Source organism: Mus caroli, unplaced genomic scaffold (genome assembly GCF_978045245.1).
Source record: "Mus caroli unplaced genomic scaffold, Mus_caroli_1 scaffold_12, whole genome shotgun sequence".
In the NCBI taxonomy this organism is placed as follows: Eukaryota; Metazoa; Chordata; class Mammalia; order Rodentia; family Muridae; genus Mus; species Mus caroli.
In genome coordinates, this window is record NW_028227267.1 from 100,323,357 (window position 1) to 100,349,979 (window position 26,623).

Sequence of the window (26,623 nt, forward strand, 5' to 3'; positions counted from 1 at the left end):
CATCTGCTCAGAAAGAAGCATTTAGCAGCGGGAAGAGCCATTGTCTTGGGTCAGTGTTGGGTCTCCACTGGCAACTTTGTTGATCTTAGAAGCTGACTGTTTTCTTATCTGTTCTTGGTGACCTTCAAAGTTCTAGTAATGTTTCTTTGTTCCTTTGTGCAAGGCATCTCAGCTATGGAGTTTTGCATTGGTTGATAGTTTTTCTTTACAGCGGATGGAAACTGTGCTGACTAATTTTATGTCAACATGACACGGGCTAGAGTCATCTGAGCAGAGGGAACCTCAATTGAGAAACTGTCTCCTTAAGACTAGGCTGTAGGCAAATCTGTAGAGCATTTTCTTAGTGATTGAGGTGGGAGGGTCCAGCCCATTGTGGGTAGGGCCATCCCTAAGCTGGTGGTCCTGGGTTCTATAAGAAAGGGGGCTGAGGAAGCATAGGACAGGAGGGCCCAAGGGAGGATGCCTGAATTTCACTCAGAAGGGGAAACAAAATAGACTTTAGAAGTGGATAGAAGGAGGGAACTGGGTAGGAGAGGAGATGAGGAGAAGAACAGGGATGGTGAGTAGGTGTAGAAAGTGGGGCCGGAGAGGGTTGGGAGGGAGATCTGAAATTGCTGGGGCCATCTCTAGGAGTAGCAGGAGACCTGGGACAGGGAAGGCTCCTGGAAGTCAATGGTGGTGACCCTAGCTGAGACCCCTAGCAGCTGGGGATATGGAGACTGAAGTGCCCATCTCCTGTAGCCAGGAGGGGCTTGCTGTAGAGGGAGGGGGACATCAACCCACGTACAAAGTCTTTCACCCCAAATCTGCCCTGCCTACATGATGGACAGGGATAAAGATAGAGCAGAGATTGCAATAATGGCTAACCAATGACTCCACCTTGAGACCAAGGGAGAGAGCCATCACCTGACACTGTTAATGATACTCTGCTATGATTGCAGAGAGGAGCCTAGCTTATCTGTCTCCTGAGAGGCTCCAACGGGTAAATGAAATAGCCAGACATTAGATGGAGCTCAGGGAGAGTGGGAGATAAAGTTGAACAAACTGGAAGTGCCAATGACATTACAAGAAGAGCCACAGAGTCAGCTATCCTGGGCTCATGGGGGTTTACAGACACTGGACCACCAACCAAAGAGCATGCATGGGCTGGATCTAGGTCCTCTACACATTTGCAGCAGATGTGTAGCTTGGTCTTCATGTGGGTCTCCTAAATTGGAGTAGGGGCTGTGTCTGACTCTGTTATCTGCCATTGGATCTCTTCCACTGGTTGGTGGGCCCTCAGTGGGAGAAGATGTACTTAGTCCTGCTGTGACTTGATGTCCAAAGGCAGGGTGGTACCCAAGCCAGGGGGCGGGGGTGTCTTCCCATTCTTTCAGATGAAAGGGAAGGGGTAATGGGAGAAGGGTTCCGTGAGGGTGGGTTGTGATCAGGATATAAAGGGAATAAATAAATAAATTAATTAATTAAAGCGAAAAAGAAAGGGAGGGTGAGCAAGCCAAGGGGAGCAAGCCAGCGAGCAGCACCCCTCAATGACCTCTGTGTCAGCTTCTGTCTTTAGGTTTGAGATCTTGTCCTAGCAGCATTCTTCAGTGACGGAGTATGGATGCTGAGAAGCATAAGCCAAATAAACCCTTTCCTCCCCAACTTGCATTTTGTCATGGTGCTTCATCCTAGCAACAGTAACCCTGACTAAGACAGAGACCAGATCGGGATACTCTTCCTAAGACCTAAGACGAGACATCATGGCCTAGGTAAGATGCCTCTCTACGATTCCCACTGTCTGCCCAAGGAAGCACTGCACATATTTGCCTCAGTTTCCTCATTTGGGAATAGGATAATAACCACTCTAAGAGGCGTTTGAGATTAGAAGAGTTCATATACGTGTGTAATTAGAAAGCAATTATAAATACCTACTCTTAAGAAAAACTGTATGAAATTCCTTTCTCGTGGCAAGTCATGATAGTTGAGGTTGTTGTTGTTGTTGCTTTTTAAAGCAAACCGACCACAGAGGAAACAATACCAAGAATAAGGTTTGGGATCTGGGAGCTTCTTCCTCATTATTTTGTTGAGTGGGCACATTCATGTCCTGACTAATGGATGGCACCCTTGTCTCAATGCTTTTCAGCTGGGTGAAAGGAACCAGACAAAGTTGCCTCTTGACGCTGTAGCCCTACCTGACCTTGGAGCTAGTGTCGCTAAGCTCGGCCCCCTCCTATGCTGCTGGGTTGGGTTTTCATCTCCACACCTGTCTTGAGCTATAGTTAGCCGTCTAGGTGCTTTCTTCACTAGATAAAGTCTCGGAGGAGACAGGGCCTTACTCACCTTTTAAAAATTATATAGTGCTCAGACTTACGCATAATAGACATATAATAAGTATTTGTTAAGAGGGTTTTTTGAAAGTATAGCTTGCTAAACAAACAGATCATTATTATCACCATTACTCTTCCTGTAAGCGCCACGGTGTGACTTTATAGGGTATAATTACATGGGTGTTTGACATGAGTCTAAGTAGGAGTTCTGAGTGAGGTTAGGATGTGCAACCTAAACACCGAGTATTATTGATGTGTTCATTTCTCTCTGTATTACCTCATTACATTAAAACACCACGCATTCAATGTAGCAAGAGTTGTTCTAGTTCTATTTGGGTCGTATGCGAAGTAATCGATCATCGTGGGTCTGCAAAAAGCCTTCTTATCGTCCCCGTGTTGCTCCTACGAGATAAACGAAGCATATGCAAATAACTAATTAGGTTCTGATCTTAGTTCCAGATACAACGTGAGAATTTACTTATTCATCCTTTTGTGTTTCAATCTCTCTGTGTCATGTGCTTGCCGCCCCTTGAGGCACTGAGAGAGCACATGAGCACATGCCACTCTCTCTCCTCTGTGGAGAGCAGGCACTTCCAGTAAGAGGCAGGCTCACTGAAGCACTGGCCTCTGGATCACATTGAAAATACAGGTGCAGATCCTTGATCTTGATTTACATATTCGGTGAATTTTTACGTCTTGGGGTAATTGGATCCACAGTTGTGAATTTCTGCAGGAGAAAGAGGAGAGTCATCCGGCCAGTCGCAACTGCTCAGAACTGCTGTTGTTTTTATCACTAAACTTGGGCAGGTAACCTAGCCTGGCTCTTGTGTAAAACTAGAATAACAACAGGCAGGGTGTCTCTAGATTTCTTAAGAGACTTCTTTCTATTCATATGCCCAAGAGGATATTATAGTATGTTTCAGTTAGAGTTCCTACTGATGTGATGAAAACCATGACTGAAGCAACTTGGGGAGGAAGGGTTTATTCGGCACTTCTATATCATTGTTCATCATCAAAGGCAGTCAGGAGAAGAACTCAGACAGCACAGGAGCCATGGAGGAGTGCTGCTTATTGGCTATGCTTCCTCTGGTCCACTCAGCCTGCTTTCTTATAGAAACCTGGACCACCAGGGCTGGGCCCTCCCACATCAACTTCTAAGAAGATGGTCTACAGGCTTCTCTGCAGCCCAGTCATACACTGGCATTTTCTCAATTAATCTTCCCATTTTCCTCAATGACTCTAGCTTGTGTTGAATTGACATAAAGTAGCCGGCACATTCTATTTGTGCAATTTTGTTGTCAGGAAAGTGATTGAACTGACAACTGATAGCTATATATCCCATTAGAGATACAGGTGACTAAGTTAATTTTAGGTTTTTAAAAGTAACTTCAGAGACAGTGTGTGATTTTTAAAGCGTAAGGAAAAAGGACTATTGGAAAACATGAATTTCTTGATGCAGTTTTGAGTGTGTGATGTATGGATGTTTCCCACAAAGATTTTAGTGAGACATGCATTTTTATGTCAATAGACTTTGTACATTTCTGAAATCACCTCTTCGTTTCATTTAAAATACTAAATTTTAAATACTAAATAGAGACGCTACCTATGCACTCTATTTCAGAGAACACAGCTTGAAATTTGCATCAAAATAAAAAAAATTAAGACTGCTTAATTAAAACCTTGACACTACCAACCTCTTCAATTATGTGTTAAGGAGATGGGCACCCTGGGGATACCAACTTAAAATTAGTGTGCATTTTGAGTGCCATTAGCATGCACACATGCACAGCTCTCTGAAGGGAAGAGAAGAGCTTTCACAGAAAAAAAAAAAAAAAACCCTAACATTTCTCTTGAACAGAGATTATTTTGCTTTTTAAAAGCAAGGAGAGACCATGCCTGCTGCCACCCCAAACAGTGCTTCCCATATTTTCTGGGCTTAAATGTTCAGGTATGCTTTTTTTTTTCTTTTTGTAAACAGTCACAAATTTTTACAATAATTGTTACTTAAAAAATAGTTCTACAGTGTAGATCAGGAAGAGTAAATGCAGGAGGGGAAGACTGGTTAGTTCTCTGCTTCTTTAGAGTATATGAATTGCTGTAGTAGAAATGACTGCTTCTCCTTACTTGTTAACTCTTGTTGTTTTAACTGTTATGTGCTGATCCCTAATTTCTTTCACTGATGTGGCACTCAGCAGCTCTTTGTTCTCTTTGTGCCTGTCCTCTCCCTTTCTTTGTGTTTCAGGGATACTGCTGCCCGCATCTGCCACTGAGCATGCGGGGAAAAATCTTTCAATAGATTCTTCACTTAGGAGTTTCAGTAGTAGTACTCCACTTCTCCAGGTTTTAGTAATAACCAACAGACCCAAAAAAAGATAGAAGGAAACTTGGAAAGGTGGTGGGAGATACAGGTGGTTGGGGTCAGATGGCCAGCGGGGCTTTGTGTGGAAGGTAACTTCAGGGAGGTTAGCATACACTAACTCCCAGAAGCTCTCTCCAGCCGAGTTAAATGCAGGACACCCACCTTTGCACATACACCCAAGTTTAGAGCTGTAGCTTGCCAAGTGAGAAGACATAACTGTTTCTGAGCAGCAAAGCACAGGGTCAAATTTTAAAAGATTATAGGCAACATCCTAGCGCTGCCACAGAGATGTGCGGTATGTTTTCATTGACGTTATGTGTACAGTGCCTGAGCGAGGCCCTTCACAAGCTAGTACACCATCTGAGGATGAAAACCAGCGGTGTGGATTGTTCTCGCAGTATAACGGCAGGCTTTCCTTTGTGTTAAACCCACAAAATGCTAAGTCAACATTAACTGAACAAAACGATCGGTTCATCTGCGTAAAAGCATTTTTGTTGAAAAAATAAAAAGCATGGTTTCCAAGAAGTCTCCCCCCATCCCCACCCCCCCGCCAAAAAAAAAAAAAAAAAAAAACCAAACAAGCCAACCAACAAACAACAAAAAAGCAGGGAATGTTAGACCTTTCCTCTTTTCGCTCAGGCACGTGTGACTTTAATAGTGTAAATTATTTAACAGATGGTGCACAATTTTGCTTGTATTTGCAATCACTGATGCCTGTTGTTCACTTGCTCAAAAAGCCAGCTTTTAGAACACAGTGGAGCATGCAGGAGATGCTCAAAGATCTTTTGTCTAATATAAAAGAGCATGAAAACCCAACTCTCCTTTCACGGTGAGAGACTGGTAGGGATAGTTCATATATGGCTATTTTAGATAGACTGAAGTGAACGCCTGACTCTTCAGCAGCTGGCCATCCTCCCTCATAGAGATAGGGATTTCTCACTTTCCCTTCTTATTCTCTCCTATCCCACCATTTTGTTTCTGTGCTACCTAATACTACCCTTAGCCGCATCTTTTCAAACAGATCCAAAGCATCTGTTGTTTTGATTTTTTGGGTTTTTTTTTTGGGGGGGGGGTCTTAGCATCATGTTCCCCAGATCTTTTTTCACGAGGTTTCATTAGCAGGTGGCAATACGGTGAAGTCTAAAAGTGCTCTTGTAAGAGGGCTAGCTATTGGCCCCGGGTACGTTTTTTCCCTGCCACAGACACCTGCTACTTCTTTAGATCCCGCCTCTGGCTGTAGTCCTAGAAGTGGGGTTCTCTCGCCCAAAGCGGAGCGGCGGGAAGTTCAGGCCAGGTCCAATCAGGCACCTGAGGTTAGGTGGCGTGGGTGCAGACGGATGCCCAGGGAGGGTCCCCGCCGCAGGTCCCGCCCCCACGACACATCCATCATCAGAAGCTCCGCCCCTCGCGCCCCGCCCCGTCCCGGGGCCGCGGCTAAAACCCGGAGCCGCTAGAGCAGAGCACGGTGCAGAGCTGCTCGGCTGCCGCTTCCTCGGCCGGAGGCTGGGCCCTGGTGCTGATGCTGGTAGGCTGCGCGAGCTGGGCCCGCGTAGCCTCCTCGCCGCGGCGCTCGGGGCTCCCGCGATGATGGCGGAGCAGGTGAAATGCGCCTCGCCGGTGGCGGCCTCCGGCGCCGGCCCGGGGCCGGTGGTGAACGCCGAGCTGGAGGTGAAGAAGCTGCAGGAGCTGGTGCGCAAGCTGGAGAAGCAGAACGAGCAGCTGCGCAGCCGGGCGGCCAGTGCGGCCGCCGCCCCGCACCTGCTGCTACTGCAGCCGCCGCCGCCCTCCGCCCCGCCGCCAGCCGGGGCCTGCAGCCCGCTCGCCACGCACAGGGCCCCGGCCAGCACGACCTCCCCGGGCCCGGGGGCGCTGGGCCCCGCGTTCCCGGGCACCTACTGCTTGCCCAGCCCCGCGCCCTCCCTGCTCTGCAGCCTGCAGCCCGCCGACGCGCCCTTCGTCTACTCCAAGCCGGCGGCGGGCTTCTTCGGCGGAGGTGGCAGCCCGGAACCGGGGACCGCAGGGACCCCGCCGGGGGAAGCCGCCACGCCGCCGTTGCCGCCTCCAACGCTGCTGGACGAGGTGGAGCCGCTGGACCTGGAGAGCTTGGCCGCCTGGAGCGGGGAGGACGACTACACCTGGTATAGCCGAGCTCCGCCGCCCCCTCCCCCCGGAGTTGGGAGGCCCAGCACGCGGGGGCGGGGCGTGGGAGGCAGGGGACCCAGAGGCCTAGCAGGTGCCAAGCCCTGAGCAGAAGCTTTGCATGGAGGCAGAAACCTGTTTTAGCATTGTGCCTATTGGTCCGACTGGGGACTGCCATCTGCCCTGTGCTTTGCTCTTTGCTGATTACGGTGTCCCAAGCGCCTCGTTAGCCTTAAATGCACAACTCATGTCATCTTGTCGCTCAGCCCTGCTCTCTCTCTCTCTCTCTCTCTCTCTCTCTCTCTCTCTCTCTCTGTGTGTGTGTGTGTGTGTGGTGACGATGCTTGTCTTCTGCCCTCCTCCACTGCTTAACGTTCTTTCCTTACAAACGAACGTTGCACAAGACTGGTGTGCAGCCCCCCTTTGGTCACATTGGAAGCTGCCTAGTGATGAGCCTTTTCTCAGACATCTGCTCTTGCAGTTGAGTTGTGTAGTTATATATGCCATCTCTGTATTTTCATAGATAACCTTTTAGATACCGATTTGATTATTAAAGGTGTGCCATCCTGGTATGTCAGAAGCAAAGGTTTTTTAAGGACTGGAGGGGGCAGATGGAGGCACTACGTTCTTTTAAAAAATTGAACTTAAGAGGAATTTTCATTAATTTAAAAATGAAACCACATTGAAGAAAAAGTAGGTAGTTTTATGCTAATTTGACACAGGCTAGAGTCATCAGAGAGGCGGGAACCTCAATAATGCCTCCATAAGATCAGACTGTAGGTAAGCCTGTAGAAGATTCTTAATGGTTGATATTGGAGGGCCCAGCCCATTGTGGGTGTTGCCATCCCTAGGCTGGTGGTCCTGAGGTTAAATAAGGAGGCAGGCTGAGCAAGTCCTGAGCAACCCAGTAACTAGCACCACTCCCGTGGTCTCTCATTTAGCACTTGCCTCCAGATTCCTGCCTTGTTTGAGTTCTTGTCTTGTATGAATTCCTGTCCTGATTTCCTTTAATGATAAACTGTGGTGTGAAAGTGTAAGCTAAATAAGTCCTCCCTTGTCCCCCTCCCCCCGCCCCAAGTTGCTGTGTGTGTGGGTCCTGGTGTTTAATCACAGCAATTTTAACCAGAGGACAGCACAGTTAGAGACACTTTATTATCTAGTTTTAGAAACTTTTAGGGTTGATTGTAAGGATGGTGGAGACTGAACGTGTCTATTCAATGGACTCTGGTTAGCTGTGTGTTTCTGCTAATGAATGAGTACTTTTTTAAGGAGTCAGGTGCCTAAGCCCCTGCTGCTTGCTCATGGAAGGCTTGGCCTTGGAGTATCTTCTGTTAGGAATCGCTTGCTTGGTCGCTAGACATATTCTAGGCGTGTAGACATACCCCAGGAGTGGCTGGATAAAGTGGAGTGTGGGTTCATGCAAGGAGGTTGAGCAGTGTTCACATCGGGGTGACAGTAGGACGGTTGAGCAGTGTCACATTGGGGTGACAGTAGGACGGTTGAGCAGTGTCACATCGGGGTGACAGTAGGACAAAGAGTTGCATCCTTTTGCCTTTTATTTAAGAAAATCAGGTTTTTATTTTTATTTTTTTTTCATTTTGTACTCTTGTTACTGATTGTATAGAAGGGAAATGGGAAGTGGAGAATCTTATTGGTTTGCTATTGGGAACTACCGTCTTCCTTTTTCATCGATACCCTACATGGCACCTACCTGTAAACTTTCATTGCCAGTTGCTTTGATTTTGAAAATTAATAACATAAATCTATAATAGACCTTTTGTGGGCACATGTATCATCTGCCTTCAGTTTTGATTTTAGGAACTGTGCATGTATCTTATGGTGTGCAAGTCTAACGGCTCAACACTTCCTGGAACTTTAAGCCATTCTTTCTAAAGTACACGCTTGGGTGGGGGTACAGCCTAAGTATAGTCCCGCCTGAGTATAATATTGGAAAATGGTCTTGCAGTGGCTTTTGTGTTTCACTCACGCCTGTCAACCCTATGCTAATTTCAAATCAGTTGAGTTTTTGATTTTTAAATGATGATTTATATAAACAACGGGGAGAAGTTGGTTTCTAATCTGATAGAAATACAAAGGAGCAACCCCTTTAAATATGGCATATTTTAAAAATTTAGTATTATTATTATTACTGTTGTTGTTGTTATTATTTTGTCTTCCTGAGAAAAGGTCTCACACTGTAGCCCCGGCTGGTCCTGAAGTCTGTGTCTTACCTCTTAGCTTTCTGACTGCTGGGATTTCAGGCATGAGCCACCATGAGGGGCTTTCAGATTTATTACAGCATTGCTGTTTATCTAGTTGATAATAGTACATATATGCCAAATATAGTTTGTCACAGTTATCCAACTATCCAAGTATATTGTTGTCTATCTTTTAATCTTTATACTTAAAACATCAAAAAAAAGAAAGAAAAAAAAAAGCATCGCAATGAGTCTTTAAAAAGTGCTATTCAGTAGGATCAGCGTGTTAGTCCTTACTGGGGTCTGAAGTGACTCTGAATTGAAGGAAGTTTATCTTTACTCATGAGCTATGCTGGTCAGTAAGAAGACCTGACCCTTCATTACTTTAAAATTGGTTCTGTGGCTTACAGCATGCTATTTGTAGAATCCCTTCTTTAAACATGGAGGGGAGCCCAGGTGGAAAAGCAGAGGGGTCGTTAATCTTAGTTGGAGGCATCGAATGATTTTGAGGTCACCTAATTTACAGAATTAAAAAAAAATTTAGATGTTATTTTTGTATGGAAACATTTTACTTGTTTTCTGATGGAAAAGTAGCCGACACGCTTCACTTTAAACATTTGGAAACCACCTGCTAATGTTTTCAGAGCACTCCAGGTACCTGCATGGCTGTAAAGTCTTCATGTCCCTGCCTGGGGTGCCACAGCAGTGTGCCTTTCCATAGGATAATAGGTTTGCAGCACACCTCAGCCATTCCTTAGGTGCCTTAAGGAACAGCTGGAGTGGGAATATATAGTCTACGTTAAAATACCTTGCCAGGGCATGGTGTGCAAACATCTTCTCCAAACACGAGGTTTGCCTCTTAACCTTTTAGCAGGGTTTCCCAGGGGAGAAGGTCTTATTTTGGGTAAGGCTCAATGACACCTCTCATTCTCCTGGATCGTGCTTGACATCAGTCTTGGAGATTATAGCAAAGGGGTGTTTGCCCACCTTGGGCTACAGACTTACACCTATGGTTTCTAACAAAAAGAATTTGTTTTCAGTTTCAGTTTCAGTTTGCTTTTGTTTTTAAGTTAGGGTTGGATACTGTGTCAGGGCCAGAGCTTGCAGTTTTGTGCACCACTGTCCCTAACACCTGTTCAGAAGACCACCACCCTTTGTTGACTTTTTTGCACTGCGAATACTGTGTGTTCTGGGCTTGGTTCCATTTGGGGTCTGTAATTTTCCCGTTGCTGTATCTACCTGCATGCTGCAGGTAGTGAGCTGTTTTCATCAGTGTCGCTCGCTCGCCAGTTAGTGGGAACTCCAGCTTTGTTGTTGTTGGCTATTGACGGATCTTTCCATTTCCATGGGAATTTTAGGATCAGTTTCTATGTTAACACATACACTCATCCCTCCACCTCCCCAACACCTCACTAGGATTTTTATTGAATTCTTTTTTTTTTTTAAATTATAAAAATAACTTTAAGGACAACCCACACCTTAACAGTATTTAGTCTTTGAACCGTAAACCTGGTATATATCTCCCCATTAATTATATGTTTAATTTCCCTCAGAATGATTTTGTAGTTTCTCTTGTATAAATCTTGTAGACAATTTTGTTAGATTTATGCATGGCTTTGACAGTTTTGAAAATGCTCTTGCAAATGGAAAAGGGCAAATGTGAAAGTATCAGTATATACAGGAGCAGAATTAATCAGCACTAACCAGCACTAGCCAGCACTAACCAGCACTAACCAGCACTAACCAGCAGCCTACAGAACACTGCTCCTACACTTACTAGTTTTAAATCGATTATATCCTCTGTGAAACCTATAGATCTGTGATATATAGATAAAGACAGATTTACTACTTTTTGGTCTAAATGTTCTTAGTCTGTTCAGCCTGATGTGGGTGGGAAATCCACTCTCTAGGGTTGACTAGAAACGTGAGCCCAGTGTCCTGACTTTGCTCTGTGGGAAGTGTTTGTCTCTTACCATCAGAATGCTACAATGTCTTCAGATAGCTTGTCAGTTGGGTTGAGGAAGTTTTTTCACTGGGACTTTTTTTTTTTCTGGCTGTTAAATGCTTTTTTTCTTTGTCTATTGAGATCATCACGTGATTCCCCCCTCCCCCATTTTAGTTAATATAGTGAGTTACACTGATGTTCTAATGTTAAACCAGGCTCTCATTTTTGGAATAAACTCCCTGTGGTGACGATGAAGAGTCTGTATGTGAGGCTCAATTTCTAAAATATTTAGACTCTGCATCTGTTCCTGAGTGATGGAGGTCATTCGAGATTCCACCCCCACCATACCCCTGTCCCGGTAATGCTTGTGTCTGGCTATAGAGTCAACAAAACATTGTCCTCATGAAATATGTTAGGATGTTGTCCCTCCTCTGTGGCAGAGTTTGTAAAGAGTTGGTCTTTTGTTCAGGCGTTTGGTAAAATTCAGTAATCAACCTTTCTAGCTTCAGCTTTTCTTTGTATGTAGGGTATTTTTTTTTCTTTAAAATTTTACTTTTTAACTTTTCTCTACATCTCCATTTAAGTTACTTTTCTATGACCATCGCCCAGATGCCGTTTGTATTTTTGTATTCCCGGATTGGCTTAGATTGGCATGGATTGTATCTGAGCCGTGGGTATGAACCAGGCTCTCAGCCAAGTGGGACAGTGGAATTTCCATGATTGGCTTAGCTCAGAGTATCCTACGTGTGTTCTTGACACTAGAGGTGCCATCATTGCCTGGGAACTTGCTAGGCATCTAGATTCCTTCAACTTACCCTAAATCTATTGACTCGGAAAGAGGGAGCTGCTGTATGCTCGAGGGTTTGTGTTGGAAGCACTGAAGATAAGAGCAAGTAGTTGGCCTAATCTTTACTTGCACTAGAAAGAAGTAGCAGGCATTGGACACAGCAGAGACTGCAGGCCAGGGATGGTGGAGCGGAGTCTGTGTGTGGGATAGCGACAGCATTAGGGAAGAGGAAATAGTGGATTGATGGAGACCTAGTGGGTACAGGACTGTGGGCCACATTCCAAGAAGTCTAGGATGTATTGCAGCTACCGTGACGTGAATTAAAAAGATATTTTAGATTCCTCATCTGACATAGGAGTAAGCTGCTTTGTAGGGCTGGAAAGACAGGTTTTCTACTTTTAAATGATGGAGTATCAGCAGTCTAAAGAACATAAAAATTATTGTGTATAATTTTTTGAGGCAAGGTCTCACTAGGTTGAAGCTGGAGATCTATAAAGATCACGTTGAACTTAAACACACAGATCTGCTTCCCTCTGCTTCCCCAGTGCTGGGACTAAAGCTTGCAGGAATGAAGTCATGCTTTTTAGTTAAATTCTGATGATGGCGCTTGTGGGCTGCAAGAGTGGAGTTGAGTAGTTGTAGCAATAATTGTGCTTCGAAGCCAAGGATCATAACTGTCATAGAAATTGTTGCCAGCCTCAAAGGTATTCAAGGGAGTAGCCAAGGTAGAATATACCCTCCACCTCTGTGGGCCCCTGGGCTCACTCTGACAGGTGGCAATCTTGTCTGATAGTGAGAGGGTAAATAATGAAGTTTGATGTGTCAAGAATGGATACTCATTAGAATCACAGTAGCTTGGGAGGATACTGTTGCAAACAGGAGCCATGGCTTTAATTTCTATGCTTGCCAAGTGATGTCTTAAGATAACAGTTCAGTTAGCAGAGGCTTCTCTCAGAGCTAAGGAGGGATTTTCAGATGTGTTTTTGAAGTAGTTCTCAGCAGGCTTTGGAAAGTAACCTATTCTATTTGGGGATATTTGCCTGTTAAAAATGATTCTCTGTACTTTGAAGCAATCAAATGTGGCTCTGTTTCTATGGGAACGTTCAATGCATGCTGTTTTCCTCCCGAAGAGAGGCACTTTATGTAATCTATATCATGCCTATAATGTAGATTTCTTTCTTTTTTAAGGTTATATGTTGGCTCTTCAAAGACATTCACCTCACCAGAGAAGTCCCTGAGTCCTTTGCAGTGGTGTAGACATGTCCTAGATAACCCAACTCCTGAGATGGAAGCAGCCAGACGCTCCCTGCGCTTCAGACTGGAGCAAGGTACTGTGAGTGTGTGCACGCTCTTTCTTCAACCTTGCACTGTCCTCTTGGCTTCTGTTTCTGGCTTGGGAATAGACTTCAGCTGATAAGATCTTACACTGGGGTACAGGTTCTTGTCGCATGTGATCCGTCTGTCCTGAGGAATACACAGTTCCTTACTGAGGGCTCTGCTCACTGGCCTCAGGGGACTAACTACCTTTAGTTAGAGTTTTAGCTGATGATATGGATCAGATCTTCTTTTTTTTTTTTTTTTCCCCTGTTTCAAAAATGTGTCAGTAAGTGAAATGAGTCTGTCTTCACTTTCCTAAATTGGTAATTAGGACTTGTGGCTCAATTCTAAGTCACACTGGGAGTTTCTTGAGGTCTACTTTGTTGTATTCCTTCTCTGTCTAGTTGGATGGATGACTGGAAGTCCTAACCTCTGTATGCCAGAAACTAATCCTAGTAGTGTATGTCCCATTAGTTAACCGGTAGAGACCAGCAGAAGACACATAACACACACACAAAGAGAGAGAGAGAGAGAGAGAGAGAGAGAGAGAGAGAGAGAGACATACAGGCAGAGACAGACAGACAGATTGACAGAGACAGAGAAGCAGGCAGACAGAGACAGGCAGAGACAGACACATAGATAGATAGATAGATAGATAGATAGATAGATAGATAGATAGGAGATAGGTAGGTAGATAGACACACACAGAAATAGACAGAGGGAGAGAGACAGAGACAAGAGAGACAAGAGATGGAGAGAATTGTGGGAGAAACAGCTAAAGTAATTCGTGGTCTGTAGCTCCTTCCTTTTCCTCTGTGTCCAGTACTTCGAGGCTGTAAAAGTTTGACCTTCCACCTTGTTCTCTAACCTCTCGGTGTCCGCTCACTTTCCAGGAACACCCTTTCTGCCCATGCACCACTGTATCTCAAGTCCTGTTTGAACTTTTGAAAGCACAGGGCCCGCCCCCTCCAGGGGAAAGAAGGTGTTTGTGTGAGGATGGGCAGAGGGCATCTGCCTTGGTGAGTCAGGAGCACTGCTCAGGCACACTGAAGGTTAGACTCTGCTTCTCAGGCTCTCCAGGGATAATGGATGGTTCCGAGACACTTGAGAGGAGGACAAGCTAGGTAGAGTTTCTTTGCCTCTTAGTCCTACAATAGTCAGTACTTCATGTTGACCAGAGGCAGGTTTTTCATTCAGCTGTAGAGGTGAGAAGGGTAAAGTTGAGTGATCGAGAGGTTTGCTAAGCAAGAGGATACTTGGGTGATGGGGTCTGAGTTGGGGTCTCCCTGACATCAGGAAGCCTATCCTTAGCAGTATAGATTCTGTACTGCCTGTTGTATTGGCACGGCCATAAGTTAATAGCCACAGAAATCTAGCTCAAGTATTTGGGGAAGGTGGACTTTAAGGCATCTGTTTTGTTAACTATTGATGTATTGATAGCAAGTTGAAGACGGTCATAGGAACAGGGATATGCTGGGAGAACACTGGCCGTTAGTGCCCGTGCTGTGGATGGTACCCTGATGTCCAGAGAATCTACCATCAGTTCCTATCCTGCTCAACAAACAACCAGGTCCCTGTCTCTCACCTTCTTTCTCAAGTAGACTTATGGCCTTACTGTGTGGACATGTTGTTGTATGAGTATGGTTTGAAACAGAAGTCAAATGAGATTCAAGCATGACAACTCTTTAGCTCAGATGTCAATGAACATGCTTCTGCAAAGGGTCTTGTAATACACACCTTGAGATTTCCAGGCTACACACTGTTGTGACTGTGCGACCCGCTTGTCACCCAGAAGCAACCATAGATGTCACACTAAGTAGACAAAGTTATGTTCCAATGGCACCTCATTCATTGGCACAGATTCGAATTTCAAGAGATTTTTTTTTTCTGTAATGAAACACTCCCCTCCCCTCAAATATAAAAACTGTTCTTAACTGATAGATATCAAAGAGACAGAAGGTGGCTGGATTTAGCCCACCGTGGCCATGGTGTAGCAGTCTCTGCGTCAGGTGATTGGCACATAGTTAAATTACAGGGTTGATTTTTGAGACAGAAAAGAAGCTTTTAGTAAATGTAATGTAAATCTGATTAATATTTTTGATCAGATATTTGATCATCTAATTTTGCTTTTTATTGGCAAATGAGAAGTCGTGTGGACATGCAGTGAAATCAGACAGTTTTATTTGTGCTTTAGTTTATTTGAATTTTATAGAAAATATTTTAGGTAGAAAACTAATTTTTCAGAAGCAAAAACAGTGGCTGACTAAATTTGTTTATTAATCTGCAAACTTTTGCTGTAAGACTAAATGCTTTTGCTTCAAAGATTTGTAATTCCTTGTAACTTACTGATTTGAGCTGAAGACCTTGGGCAGGGTGGAGCTGAACACATTGAGCTCCTTGGTAGCGTGCTGCCTGGCAAGCATCAGACCCCACGTTCTGCTAGGGAGAGGCTGTTTATCGGCTGGCCATTTAACAAAGAGCATCGACTTCATAAAATGATCTTTTCAGCTTAAAAAATATTAGTCGTATGGAATTTCAGAAAAGGACAGCTGATAGCCTCATACTTTCCTGCTTATTTTTCGGATGTATTATGTAACAGACACTGTTCGTTTTTCTGTTTATGTCTTTTAATTTTTCATTTGTTAGATGGCCGTTGAGTTACCATTTTAAAGTTTCTTAATCTTTTGAGAATTTCATACATGGATAGTGTATGTTATTCTCTATTTCCCCCAACATTTTTCTGTTTCCCCCTACTCCTCAAATTCATGACCTCTTTTTAAATTATTTTTTCTCCCTTCCTTCTTCTTCCTTCCTTCCTCTCTCTCTCTCTCTCTCTCTCTCTCTCTCTCTCTCTCTCTCTCTCTCTCTCTCTCTCTCTCTCATACACACACACACACACACACACACACTTGTGACCTTGGGTTGTGAGGTTTAATTTCTGGTTCCCACTCCTCTCCTTTTATATTTTCTCAGCACAGCTTTCTAATTTGGCTTTTTATGAATTATAGCATGCATAGATTTTTTGTGATAGTGCTTATATGCAGGCATTGCTATATCTTATCATATTTTGCATCTCACTTAGTTTTTACTTTGCTACACACAAAGGTGATTTTCTCAGTTCTGGTCATCAGTTTACTCCAGACTCTCTGGGTCCTCTCGGAGTGTAAGGGGCGTGGTGTCCTGTCCTGTTCCTGGCCGTGCACTCACTTCCGTTCTTTTTAGTTCAAAATGTCTGTCGCCTTCCACAGCAGCCATGGCAGGGTCTCCTCTGCCCCATGCTCACATCCTCCTGGCTTCTTCTCAGTGGCTCCTCAGATGCCCGCCCTCTCTTCCAGACTCTCCTCCTTTATTGGACTGCCGCCTTTACTTGCCGCTTGGGATGAGAAAAGGCGAGGGAGTCTGAGGGGCTGAACCTTGAGGGTGCCATTGTCTGTGTATCTTTGTCCCAGTGGTTGGGGACACACTGAGTTCATAGGTTAATGTTTCCCAGAGGACGTAGAAGGCTGTCACCTTCAGGCCAGATGCTGCAGTCACTGTAACGCTGTTCTTCTTATATGTTCTTTACATGTCTACTGCTTAAAATCACATCGGTGGGCGTTTTAGAGTATTGTCCTGTGTTGGGGCATCATGAATTTACCCTTTAATTCCTCTGCGGTGCTCATACAGAGTTACTTCTCATCTGGAAACTTTGCCTGCGCAAGCACCTGTTGCCTTATTTCTGTATAAGCTCTTTACCCGCAGCCTGTTTTCTCTGTTCTTTCTGGGTACTCCTGGTGGCCATGTGTTCAGTTTCCCGCAGCCGATGGTCAAGATTTCCTTTTGCTTTATCCTATCCTTGATTCCCTCTTTATATTTCTCCTGGCATTTTAAGAACTCATCTTCCAGGTTGTTGCCACGTGATCGGGAGTCCCCATAGCAGTCTCCCCCTTTCTTTTCTGTAAGGTGTCCTTGTCTATGTTTGGTGTCTAATGAGTCTGTTGGACTTTATTCAGATAATTAGATTGGTCTTTGTTAAAGTCTGAGCGGCACCTGAGGACTTGAGTGCTTTCCTACCTGTTTCTCCACAGAACTTCCTTCCCACTGTGGACCTTGCAGCAGCAACTCCAGACCCTTCTAGAGTCTTACTCATTTCCCTTGTGGTGGGCTCATTAAACAGAGTGCTGAAATCCAAACCTGTCACCCAGTCGTTCTCTGCTCTCTAAGATGCTGTGACCCTCTAGCCCAGTGGTTCTCAGCCTTCCTAGTTCTGCAGAGTCTTTGATACAGTTCCTCATGTGGTGACCCCCAACCATTTTGTTGCTACTTTATAGCTGTAATTTTGCTACTGTTATGAGTCACAATGTCAATATCTGTTTTCCAGTGGTCTTAGACAATCCCTGCTAAGGGGTCGTTTGACTCCCACCCCAGAGGGGTTCACCACCCACAGGTTGAGAGCCCCTGCTGTAGTCCGATGCCCTTATTCTCTGTCTTCCTGTTGGTCTAAAATTTTACCTTTTGCCCTAATGTGGTTTTGTAGAATTTCTACCTAGTCTCTCCTCTTGAAAACTTACTGACTTCTAATTAAAGGACTTTTTTTTTTGGTCAGTGACAGGAGAGGTGAGAATTACGTTTTAGCTGATATGTGCAAACACTAGAATCTCGTGAGCTCCCCGCATTTTAGAAGTTTCACTGGCTCTAATGCAGCATCTTTTTGTGTGGATATCATTCCTCCCTTGGGCAGACCACCATTTCCAAGAGCAGGTTTCACAGAGTGCTTTCATAGAGACTAGTGTGCTGTGCAAAGGCAGCTGTATCATGCCCATCACAAAACACCAGGCGAAAGCTTGCGCTTTCTTTTCCTGGACACGAGGGGCTGCTCACCAGAGAGCGGATGTTTCAGATGGTTGGTTTCTAGTTCTTGCGCATGATGGTTTTGAAAAGAAAAGTGCTTAAAACTTTTCTGTCAGGACATGTGAGGGGCTCTGGCCATGAGGTACCTGAGGGTATTTGGTGTGCAGGCCTCTCTTGGCCTTTCTTTTTTCTTCTGCAACAGATCAGTGTTGGTGACCAGGTAGCTATCCTGCTGAGGAATGAGCCACTGCAGGGAGGTGTCTCCAAAAGGCATTGTCATGGTCCGTCTCCATCTCCCCTCACTTGGCGTTTTTTTTCCTTTTCCAGACATGCTCTTTTGTGTGGTCCAGGTTGGCCTGGAATTCACTACCTACCCACATAGCCAAGCCGCCCTGGACCTGGTCTCCTGTGCTAGTCAGCTATGCTGAGACTGCTTGTGCTAGCCAGCCATGCTGAGACTGAAGCCTGGGCTGCACACCTGTCCCGGCTTGGTTTCGTCTGTAGGCACATTTGGCTGCCCTTCTTCAGGATTCTCTTCAGGTTAACTCTTCCAGGGCCGGTTCAGATTCTCAGTTCTTAAAGGGTAGTTAAGCACCTGCCTACCGCACAAGATCATAAATCCTGGAAAATGCTGTGAGCTTTGCAGAAAGTTCCCAAGCTGTGGCTTGAAGCTGTGAGAATAAACTAACAATCTAGCCCTTCTGAAGGAAATAGAGAGGGAAGAGTGTTTTGTGAGATATACTTCAGGAGATAACAACCACACTGTCTTAAATATTCCATTGAAATAATGTTGAAAGTAAAATAATTGCTCTTTTCCTAGTATCTCTAAGTCCCACTTCTGTTGGTATAAAGAGGTAGCTAATAAAGACTGGCGTGATTTTTATTTTTTTGAGCACTGATCTCACTGTACAGCCTTAGGGAGAATTCTGTCCTTGATTCCTTGGTTTGAAGATTGGATGGAGAATGTTTGTTCTCTATTCAGAGGAAACCTGTTTTGTTCATTCTTAAATGTTTGACTTTTCTGAGCAGATAAAGGATCTGCATCCCAGCGTTATCTTGAGTTATCAATGCCTGATACGACTTTGAGCACACTTTAAATGTTGGCCGTTGGGTTTTACAGTTGACTGACTGGATGCATTTAGGTTTTTTTTTTTTTTTTTAGATGTATACACACACCGAAGTTTCCACTGAACAGTTGGTATTGTCAGTGACATCCTACTCATCAAGACGAAAGCCCACATGTCATATGGTGGTGCTCATTATTGTGAGCCCTGTGGATGATGCTTAAATCTGTTTTGTTCACTGCTGTAGCCCCCTCACTGAGAGTAGTTGCCATGGCACCGTGGGTGTTGGATGCTAATTACTGAATGGATGAGTCTGGGGCTAGGAATTGTAACTAGTGACTAGGCTCAGTGCTTCAGCTGTACTCAGCTCTGTGTGAGCTTCTAGTGTGTCACGTGGTAGGAAGGAGCGCTTTGAAAGACGTCGCTGGGCCAGTTCAAAGAGTCAGCAATACTGAATATGAATTAACTTTAAAGCCTCTGAAGTGATGTAAACACAGACATCTCTGCTGTGTGGGTCTTTGTGTTTCAGGACTTGAACCTAGCACACAGGATTCCTCTTTGCATGGCTACTTATTCTCAGAAGAAGATTCGTGCGATTTTCTTCTTTAACAGGGATCTGTTTATTCTACACATGGACGGAGATGCTTGTTCGAGTTAGGGATCATAATCTAAAATATTTTAGAAGGGTAGTTAAGTTATATATAAAAATAGAAGATCCCAAACTTTCCCTTAGTCTGTTCTTTCTCTTCTGATTCTAATTAGAACTGTAGGCACAAGCTTGGCATCCCTAAACTTAAAATCTGTTTATAAAACGCTCCAAAACTGGGGAGAAGATTTTTGAAAGCCAATGAAATATTTCAAGTAGAAAGTTTCATGCTATAACTCTTATTTCATGCACAAAATTCTTCAAAATATTGCATATGACCTTCAGTCTGTCCTGAAGTATAGATGAGCAAGTGATTTTTGTGTTTAGACTTGGATCCTTCCTGTTCATGAGTTAAAAAAAAATAAAATCCAGGTCCCAAGCCTTTCAGATAAAGGCTAGACTACCCGTTGCCAAAAAGCTCATCTCTATTCTTCTGCCCTTTTGAAATGCAAATCGCAAAACCACATAGAACTTTGCTAGGTATGATCAACTCCTTGATAGCCTGGATTGGGATCATGGTCACGGAGAAGTCAATCCATGTCACGAGGCTGGGATGTTGACCAAATAATGATCAGAAAGCTTATCTAAGTAATTTGAAGTGCCTGATATGTGGCTCACTTAATTTGGGTCCAGTTAATAAAAGCTTATCTGTCTTAAGGTGCTCAGATGTCGCCCTGAATCAGGACAGTCACATTTGGGGAGTATGAGTGTCTTACACAGATAGCGCAGCCCTCACAGATACAGTCTTCAGTCATGTCTTGCTGTGGCCACTAGGGCCTTATGCTGAGAAGTTGAACAGAGTCTGGCCTCTGTTAATCTTTGAGTGATACTTGCCTCTGTTCTTCTCTCAGTTATGGTGTTGTGTTCATTCCCCAGTCGAGTCAGACAAGAGCATTTGGTGTGACCCAGTGATCAGAAAGGTGGCCTTTTCATTTGTAAAAAATCACACAGATTGAGCGGAGCCATTCGGAGCTTATCAAGTATCTGTCTCCTGGAGCCTGGCCAGTGTCTCCTTGCGTGGCCCAAGATGCTATCCCTGCCGGCTCAGGTTTCCACTCTTGAGGTGCTCTGCCACATTTGGAACACCAATTTAAAGCTTTGCAAAGGAGAGTTCATTTTAGGTAAGCTTTCCCCAAAGATGCTCTTTCTTGTTGGAAAAAAATAATTTAGAATCATGCTAAGGTGTTTTTGTTTGTTTGTTTGTTTTTGTTTTTTGTGCAGAGAAGGGTCTCCTGGTATGTGTATATTTCTGTGTGCTAGAAATTGAAGACATATTGCCATAGCTGTGGGGTTCCATCACGTGCTCCCTTTGCTGTTCTGTTCAAAATAGCCTCCGTGCATGCGTGCCAGTTTGGGTGATGATTTAGTGAGTTGCAAATACGTAAGGACTGGGTCTCTGTTCAGTTTGCCATTTCAATCCATTGTAGCCAGCAACCTGGATATGTTTGCCAAATGTCCTTAGATAGCCCTTTTTTCCCTTTCTTCCTCCCTCCCTCCCTCCTTCCCTCCCTCCCTCCCTCCCTTCTTTCTTCCTCCCCCTCCTCCTTCTTTAGCCAATTACATGTGTGTTTATATGGTGGTGATTTTGTTTTGCATTTCCATCAAGGTTAGAAAGATATTTGTTAAAATAATCAGAAATTCATGGCAGTGCAAAGTAGTTGTTGCAGTGACTTTATTATTGATTTTCTATTTTATTACTCATAAATAAAAAAATAGAGTTCCTCCAAGGCAGTCTGTGTGTGTGTGTGTGTGTGTGTGTGTGTGTGTGTGTGTGTGTGTATAGTGAGTCTCAGTGTATGTGTGTGTGTATGTATGTGTGTATGTATGTATATATGTGCATATGTGTGTGTGTACTGGCTGGTTTTGTGTGTCAACTTGACACAAACTGGAGTTATCACAGAGAAAGAAGCCTCCCTTGAGGAAATGCCTCCATGAGATCCAGCTGTAAGGTATTTTCTCATTTAGTGATCAAGGTGGGAGGACCCCTTATGTGTGGTACCATCCCTGGGCTGGTAGTCTTGGGTTCTATAAGAAAGCAGGCTGAGCAAGCCAGGGGAAGCAAGCCAGTAAGTAACATCCCTCCCTGGCCGCTGCATCAGTTCCTGCTTCCTGCCCTGTGTGAATTCCTGTCCTGACTTCCTTTGGTGATGAACAGCAGTGTGGAAGTGTAAGCTGAACAAATCCTTTCCTCCCCAACTTGCTTCTTGGTTGTGATGTTTGTGTAGGAATAGAAACCCTGACTAAGACAGTGTGTTTGTGTGTATATATGTGTGTGTGCATGTCTGTAAGTGTGTGTGGTGTGTCTGTGTGTGTGCATATGCATGTGTGAGGTGTGCATGTTTGTGGGTATGTGTGTGTGTATGTATGTGCACGTGTGTGTGTGCATGCAGTGGGAGTTGAACCTAGGCATGTGCTGCGGTCATGGTTTCTAGCTCCAGGTCCCTCAGTTGGCTTTTACTGCTTTCACACTCTGATGGCTGGTTAGCTTTTATTATAAAACAATAAAATTAGTTGTGGTAGATAGTCTCGCCCAATTCTTGGGGCTTCTGAAATGTACAGTTACACTTAAGAATTTCTAGGTTCTCCTCTTTAGTAGGTGGTAGGGCTTGATTGGAGATGGTGAGGGTACCTATTACCAGCTGCAGGCATGGTGCTGAGTGCTGCTAGCCAGAGGAGCTCAGTGCCTGGCCTTTGCATTTCGCCAGACTCATTCATGAAACAGAAGATGGAGGTAACAGCTCTCTCTATTTCTTCTTCTTCCTCAAAGCATGCATAAATGGGGCCACCGAGATGGTACAGGTGTTAAAGGTGCCTGATGAGTTGAGTTCAGTCCCAGACTGAGGTGGTGGAGAGACCCAGTTCCTGCCTGCTTTCTTCTGACCTCAACATATGCACTGTGTCCTGTGCCCTCCTCCCAGACCCAGGCCAATCACGTGAATGTCATTCAACTTTACTTTTACAAAACAAACACTATGATGTTAGCAGAAAACCTGCACCTCAGGGATTGCTAGGGAGTACTTTCCTGAGGGTGTGACTTGTCAGAAGAGATGTGAGAATCAGTGGGGCCTTCAGCAGCTGGCTCTAGGGGTCCAGGTCAGGGTGGAGGGGAGGGCTGCCCTAGGTGTCTGAACAGCACAGAGAAAGGCCTAGCCATGGGGCCCACGTGTACAGTGTGAGCTTGATTGGCAGGGCACAATTGTTAGTGGTTGTGGCTAGTGTGCTGGTAGGAAATGAGAGGAAGAAATCCTAAACTGAGCGGCCCTAAATAGGTGATTCATGTAGGGCTTTCAGAGGCCTTAAGGGCTCCTGAGATGGGAGGGAAGCCCTTAGGAGTTCAAAGCAAAGGCGGGACATAACTGTCCAGGAAAGCTGCAGGATGGTGTCTGAATTGGGTTAGAAGTCATTAGAAGTCAGACACAGTTTGTTTGTTTTTTCTTTTTTAAGGTAAAATAAAATCAAACAAGACATTGATTGACTGGTTGCCGGTCTGGCAATGTTCTTCACCTGGTGGTTAAGTCCTGCGCTTATCATTTCAGTTTAATATTTGTAGGCTAATTCTATCATGGTCTCCAGTCAGAATGCAGAGGAAGCGCTTGTAGGCGAGAAGAGGAACGAGAATGACTCACATTCAGACTCTTTCAATGTATTTTACTGTTTCCCATGCAGAAATGATAATAAGCTATGAGTAGGTTCAAACATTTTCCCTTGATGGGAACTCCACATTTATGCATTCGCTTTATGCCATCTCTTGGATGAGTGGTTCACAGACCACTGGAATAGAATGCATGTGTGTTGCCTCCCTGATCGGGAGAAGAACACGCTAGCCCAGGAGATGCTGGAAATGAAGGACTGTAAAACTCCAGATCTCTCTCTTTCCTGTGCTTTCCCATGGCTCTCTCATTGCATCATGGGCCATTCATCTTGTGGGAGAGATGCTTTACAAGTGATCTGAGCTAACCTTCCTTTGCCAATGGAAGGACTCCGTTCTTTTCAGTGGTGAGATTATTGGCCCACTTCTCCTTGAGATGGAAGTGGTGTAGCCACTTCTCCTTGAGACGGAAGTGGTGTAGTGTCTTCAGTTATCTCATTGTTGCTGTTATCTGTCTGGCTGCATGGCTTACCTTGTGTCTGTGTGTTACCTGTGTGACCACATCAGATCCATGACAAGAGTTTAGGTCCTTCTTCCCCGTTGGCTCTGGATTGAATTGTTACCGTCAGAGACCTCCTTCATGCATTCCACGGCCCCTCCCACTGTCTTTATTTCAAACTATAGCTCTGTGTGGTTATCCAGAAGGACACAGTGATCAAACATGGCCTTGGGGATGCTTAGGGCCTGAGAAGTAGAAAAGAGCTAACATTTTAACTGTGATAACTGGGAACATCAACCGCTCAGCTATATTAGCCATTAGGACCCAGGAAATGCCTGATCTGCCGAATTTCATGTTAAGAATAACTATAAAAATCTTAAGATACCTGTGAAATGTCATTTTGCTATTGAATAATATACCTTAAGTTTATTAAACTTGATGGAATTTTATAGCTCACATTAAATAAATATTTTATGAGCTCATTGTTATCTTCATCCCAAATATGTATAAGGCTCAGTCTCCATATAGCAAGCAACTGTCTTTGATTTACTCTAGATATTTTACATGTATAGGCAAATGAACGTGTATTAGACTTTTTTAAAGGTGGTATGTAAATCATATTTTTATAGAATATCACAATATGAATACAGAGTTGTTATAATGTCTTGGACTCATAAATCTTCCTGCATACATATCATAGTGATTTTTAGATAATTAGATGTGTCATGCTTCAAATGAGAAAAGAACTCGTTAATTCTTAGTATTTCTAGTGATACTTTGAGAAGCCTGGGTAGAATGATTGACAGCCCTATTTATATAAGGCTAAGACAGCTCTACCCCTTTACTAGCTATTTGGGTTGCCTCCCTACACAGGACAGACAGGCACGTTACACTTGCGTCCAACTCTTTCACCTTCTGTTTGTTAAGGAAAGTGCATCGAGGACATCTTCCTCAAAGTAGGAGTAGGACGTTGTACCCCTCCCTGGTCCCCATTTGTTTATCAGGTCATGGGCTGCTGTGAAGAAGAGACTAAGGCTGCTTAGGGTTCCCCTGGGAGAAGTGTGGATCAGATAAGCCACAGACCAGATGCTGCCTCTCCAGGGGCTTCTTAGGTAGGAACCAGCTCAACCCGGCCGACATATTGAAGCCGGTGTTTTGTTCAGTGAGGTCGGTTTGCAAGAGTGAGATGAGAAAACACCATAACCTGCACCTTGGCTTTCAGACTCTCCTGTTGTCCAGATATTTGAGTATGTCTGTGAGCATTGGTGGAGGCTTGTAAAGACATAACATGATCACTAAGGGCCTTTGTACTGGAGGGGGTTGTAGACAGAGATGAAAGGCCTGCTATCCCAGTGGTTTATGGGTATAGATCAAAATGCTGTGAGCTCCATAAGTGTTCTAGTAATTTGTGGCATAATAAAAAGTGTTTGTAAAAAGATTATAATATCTGAAAGTATTAGGAGCTTGTAGTGATGCCTCTTGTGCCTTCACTGTTTTCAGACTAAGCGTTCCCTGCTAGTAAGGGCCTTGTGGTTGGTCCCATCTATGTGTCATAAGTAGAGGCCCAACTTCTCATTGCAGAAAGAATAAAACAGAAGAGCTGGAAGTATACAATCCTGGCCTAACTTTCATTTCCCTTCCAGGACTGTGACAATGAACAATGTTGTTTGAGTCACCTTGAGGAAACCATCTTTTTTTTTTTTTTTTAAATATGGCATTTAGAGCATTGGTTTCTGTCTTAGTCATTGTTCTATTGTTGTAAAGAGACACGTGACCATGGCAACACCTACAAAAGAAAGCGTTTAATTGGGGCTGGCTTACAATTTGTTTATTTTATTGTCATTGCGGTGGGCAGCATGGCAGCATGAAGGCTGGAGGAGGAGCTGAGAGCCCAACATTTGGATCCACAGGCAGCAGGAAGAGAGAGACACTGAGGCTGGCTGAAGCTCTTGAAACCTCAGAGCTCATTCCCAGTCACACACTTCCTTTAACAAGGCCACACCTACTCCAGCCAGGCCACAATCCCAGTCCTTCTCAAGTAGTGCCATTGCCCGATGACTAAGCATTCAAATACAGGAGCCTAGAGTGGCCATTCTTATTCAAACCAGATCAATTTCCCTGAGGTGGACTTTGAGCCAATACGTGTCCACTGTAGAAAGTGCCAGAGGCTCCCACATAATTCAGTGCTTGTTTCTAGGATATGAACATCTGAGGAAACAGACACACCCATGAAATTGCCTGGATAAAATAAAATGTATGCCTATAAAATAAAATGTATTTTAAGAAGGCTCTAATTTTAACGCACTAAAATTCAGAGACAGAGGATAATTCCTAGAAACACTCTTTGCTTTACCTAGTTTTTACCCATTTTCCTCAGGATGTTGACTGTGTGTGTTACAATGCTCAGGAATTTTCCACTTATGAAATGCATTATAGTGAGAGACTCATATGCGTGGTATACTTCCATACTGTATGTACCATGATGGTCTTATCACCTTCCCACAGACTTGCTTTTTTTTTTTTTTCCCCCAAACAAGAATTCACTAGCTTGAGGGTTTTGTGTCATTTGCTTAAGCCTAGAAACTAGCCTGTGGTGGGAAGGAGCTGGCGCCCAAGTGTCTGCTTCTCATTACTGCATCCTTTCAGTCTAGCGTTGACCTTTGTCACAACGTGCTATGGAAGACTGTAGTAAAGATGCTTTCTCGCTGGGTGTGATGCTGTGTGTCTCTGCTCTTAGCACTCAGGCTGGAGTGGGGGAATTTTGAATTCCCGGCCAGCTTGTGCTACATACTAATCTTGAGAGGAGCCTAGGTTCTGTAGGGAGTCCCTGAACCAGTGCTTTCTGTCTTGTTTCCTTTCCTTTCCTTTCCTTTCCTTTCCTTTCCTTTCCTTTCCTTTCCTTTCCTTTCCTTTCCTTTCCTTTCCTTTCCTTTCCTTCTCA

The 26,623-nt window shown here is 44.3% G+C and overlaps 1 protein-coding gene across 2 annotated transcripts in view; it reads left to right on the forward strand.

Moving 5' to 3' along the window:
* Positions 1 to 5,948: 5,948 nt before the first annotated feature.
* Positions 5,949 to 26,623, forward strand: part of Slain1 (SLAIN family member 1) — a 57,356-nt gene continuing 36,681 nt past the window's right edge. For both annotated transcript variants that reach the window (XM_029468693.2, XM_021182133.3), the window contains exons 1-2: positions 5,949 to 6,806; positions 12,926 to 13,065. In XM_029468693.2, coding sequence (XP_029324553.1) covers positions 6,253 to 6,806; positions 12,926 to 13,065 — 694 coding nt within the window. In that variant the 5' untranslated portion in view covers positions 5,949 to 6,252. The remainder of the gene's footprint in view (positions 6,807 to 12,925; positions 13,066 to 26,623) is intronic.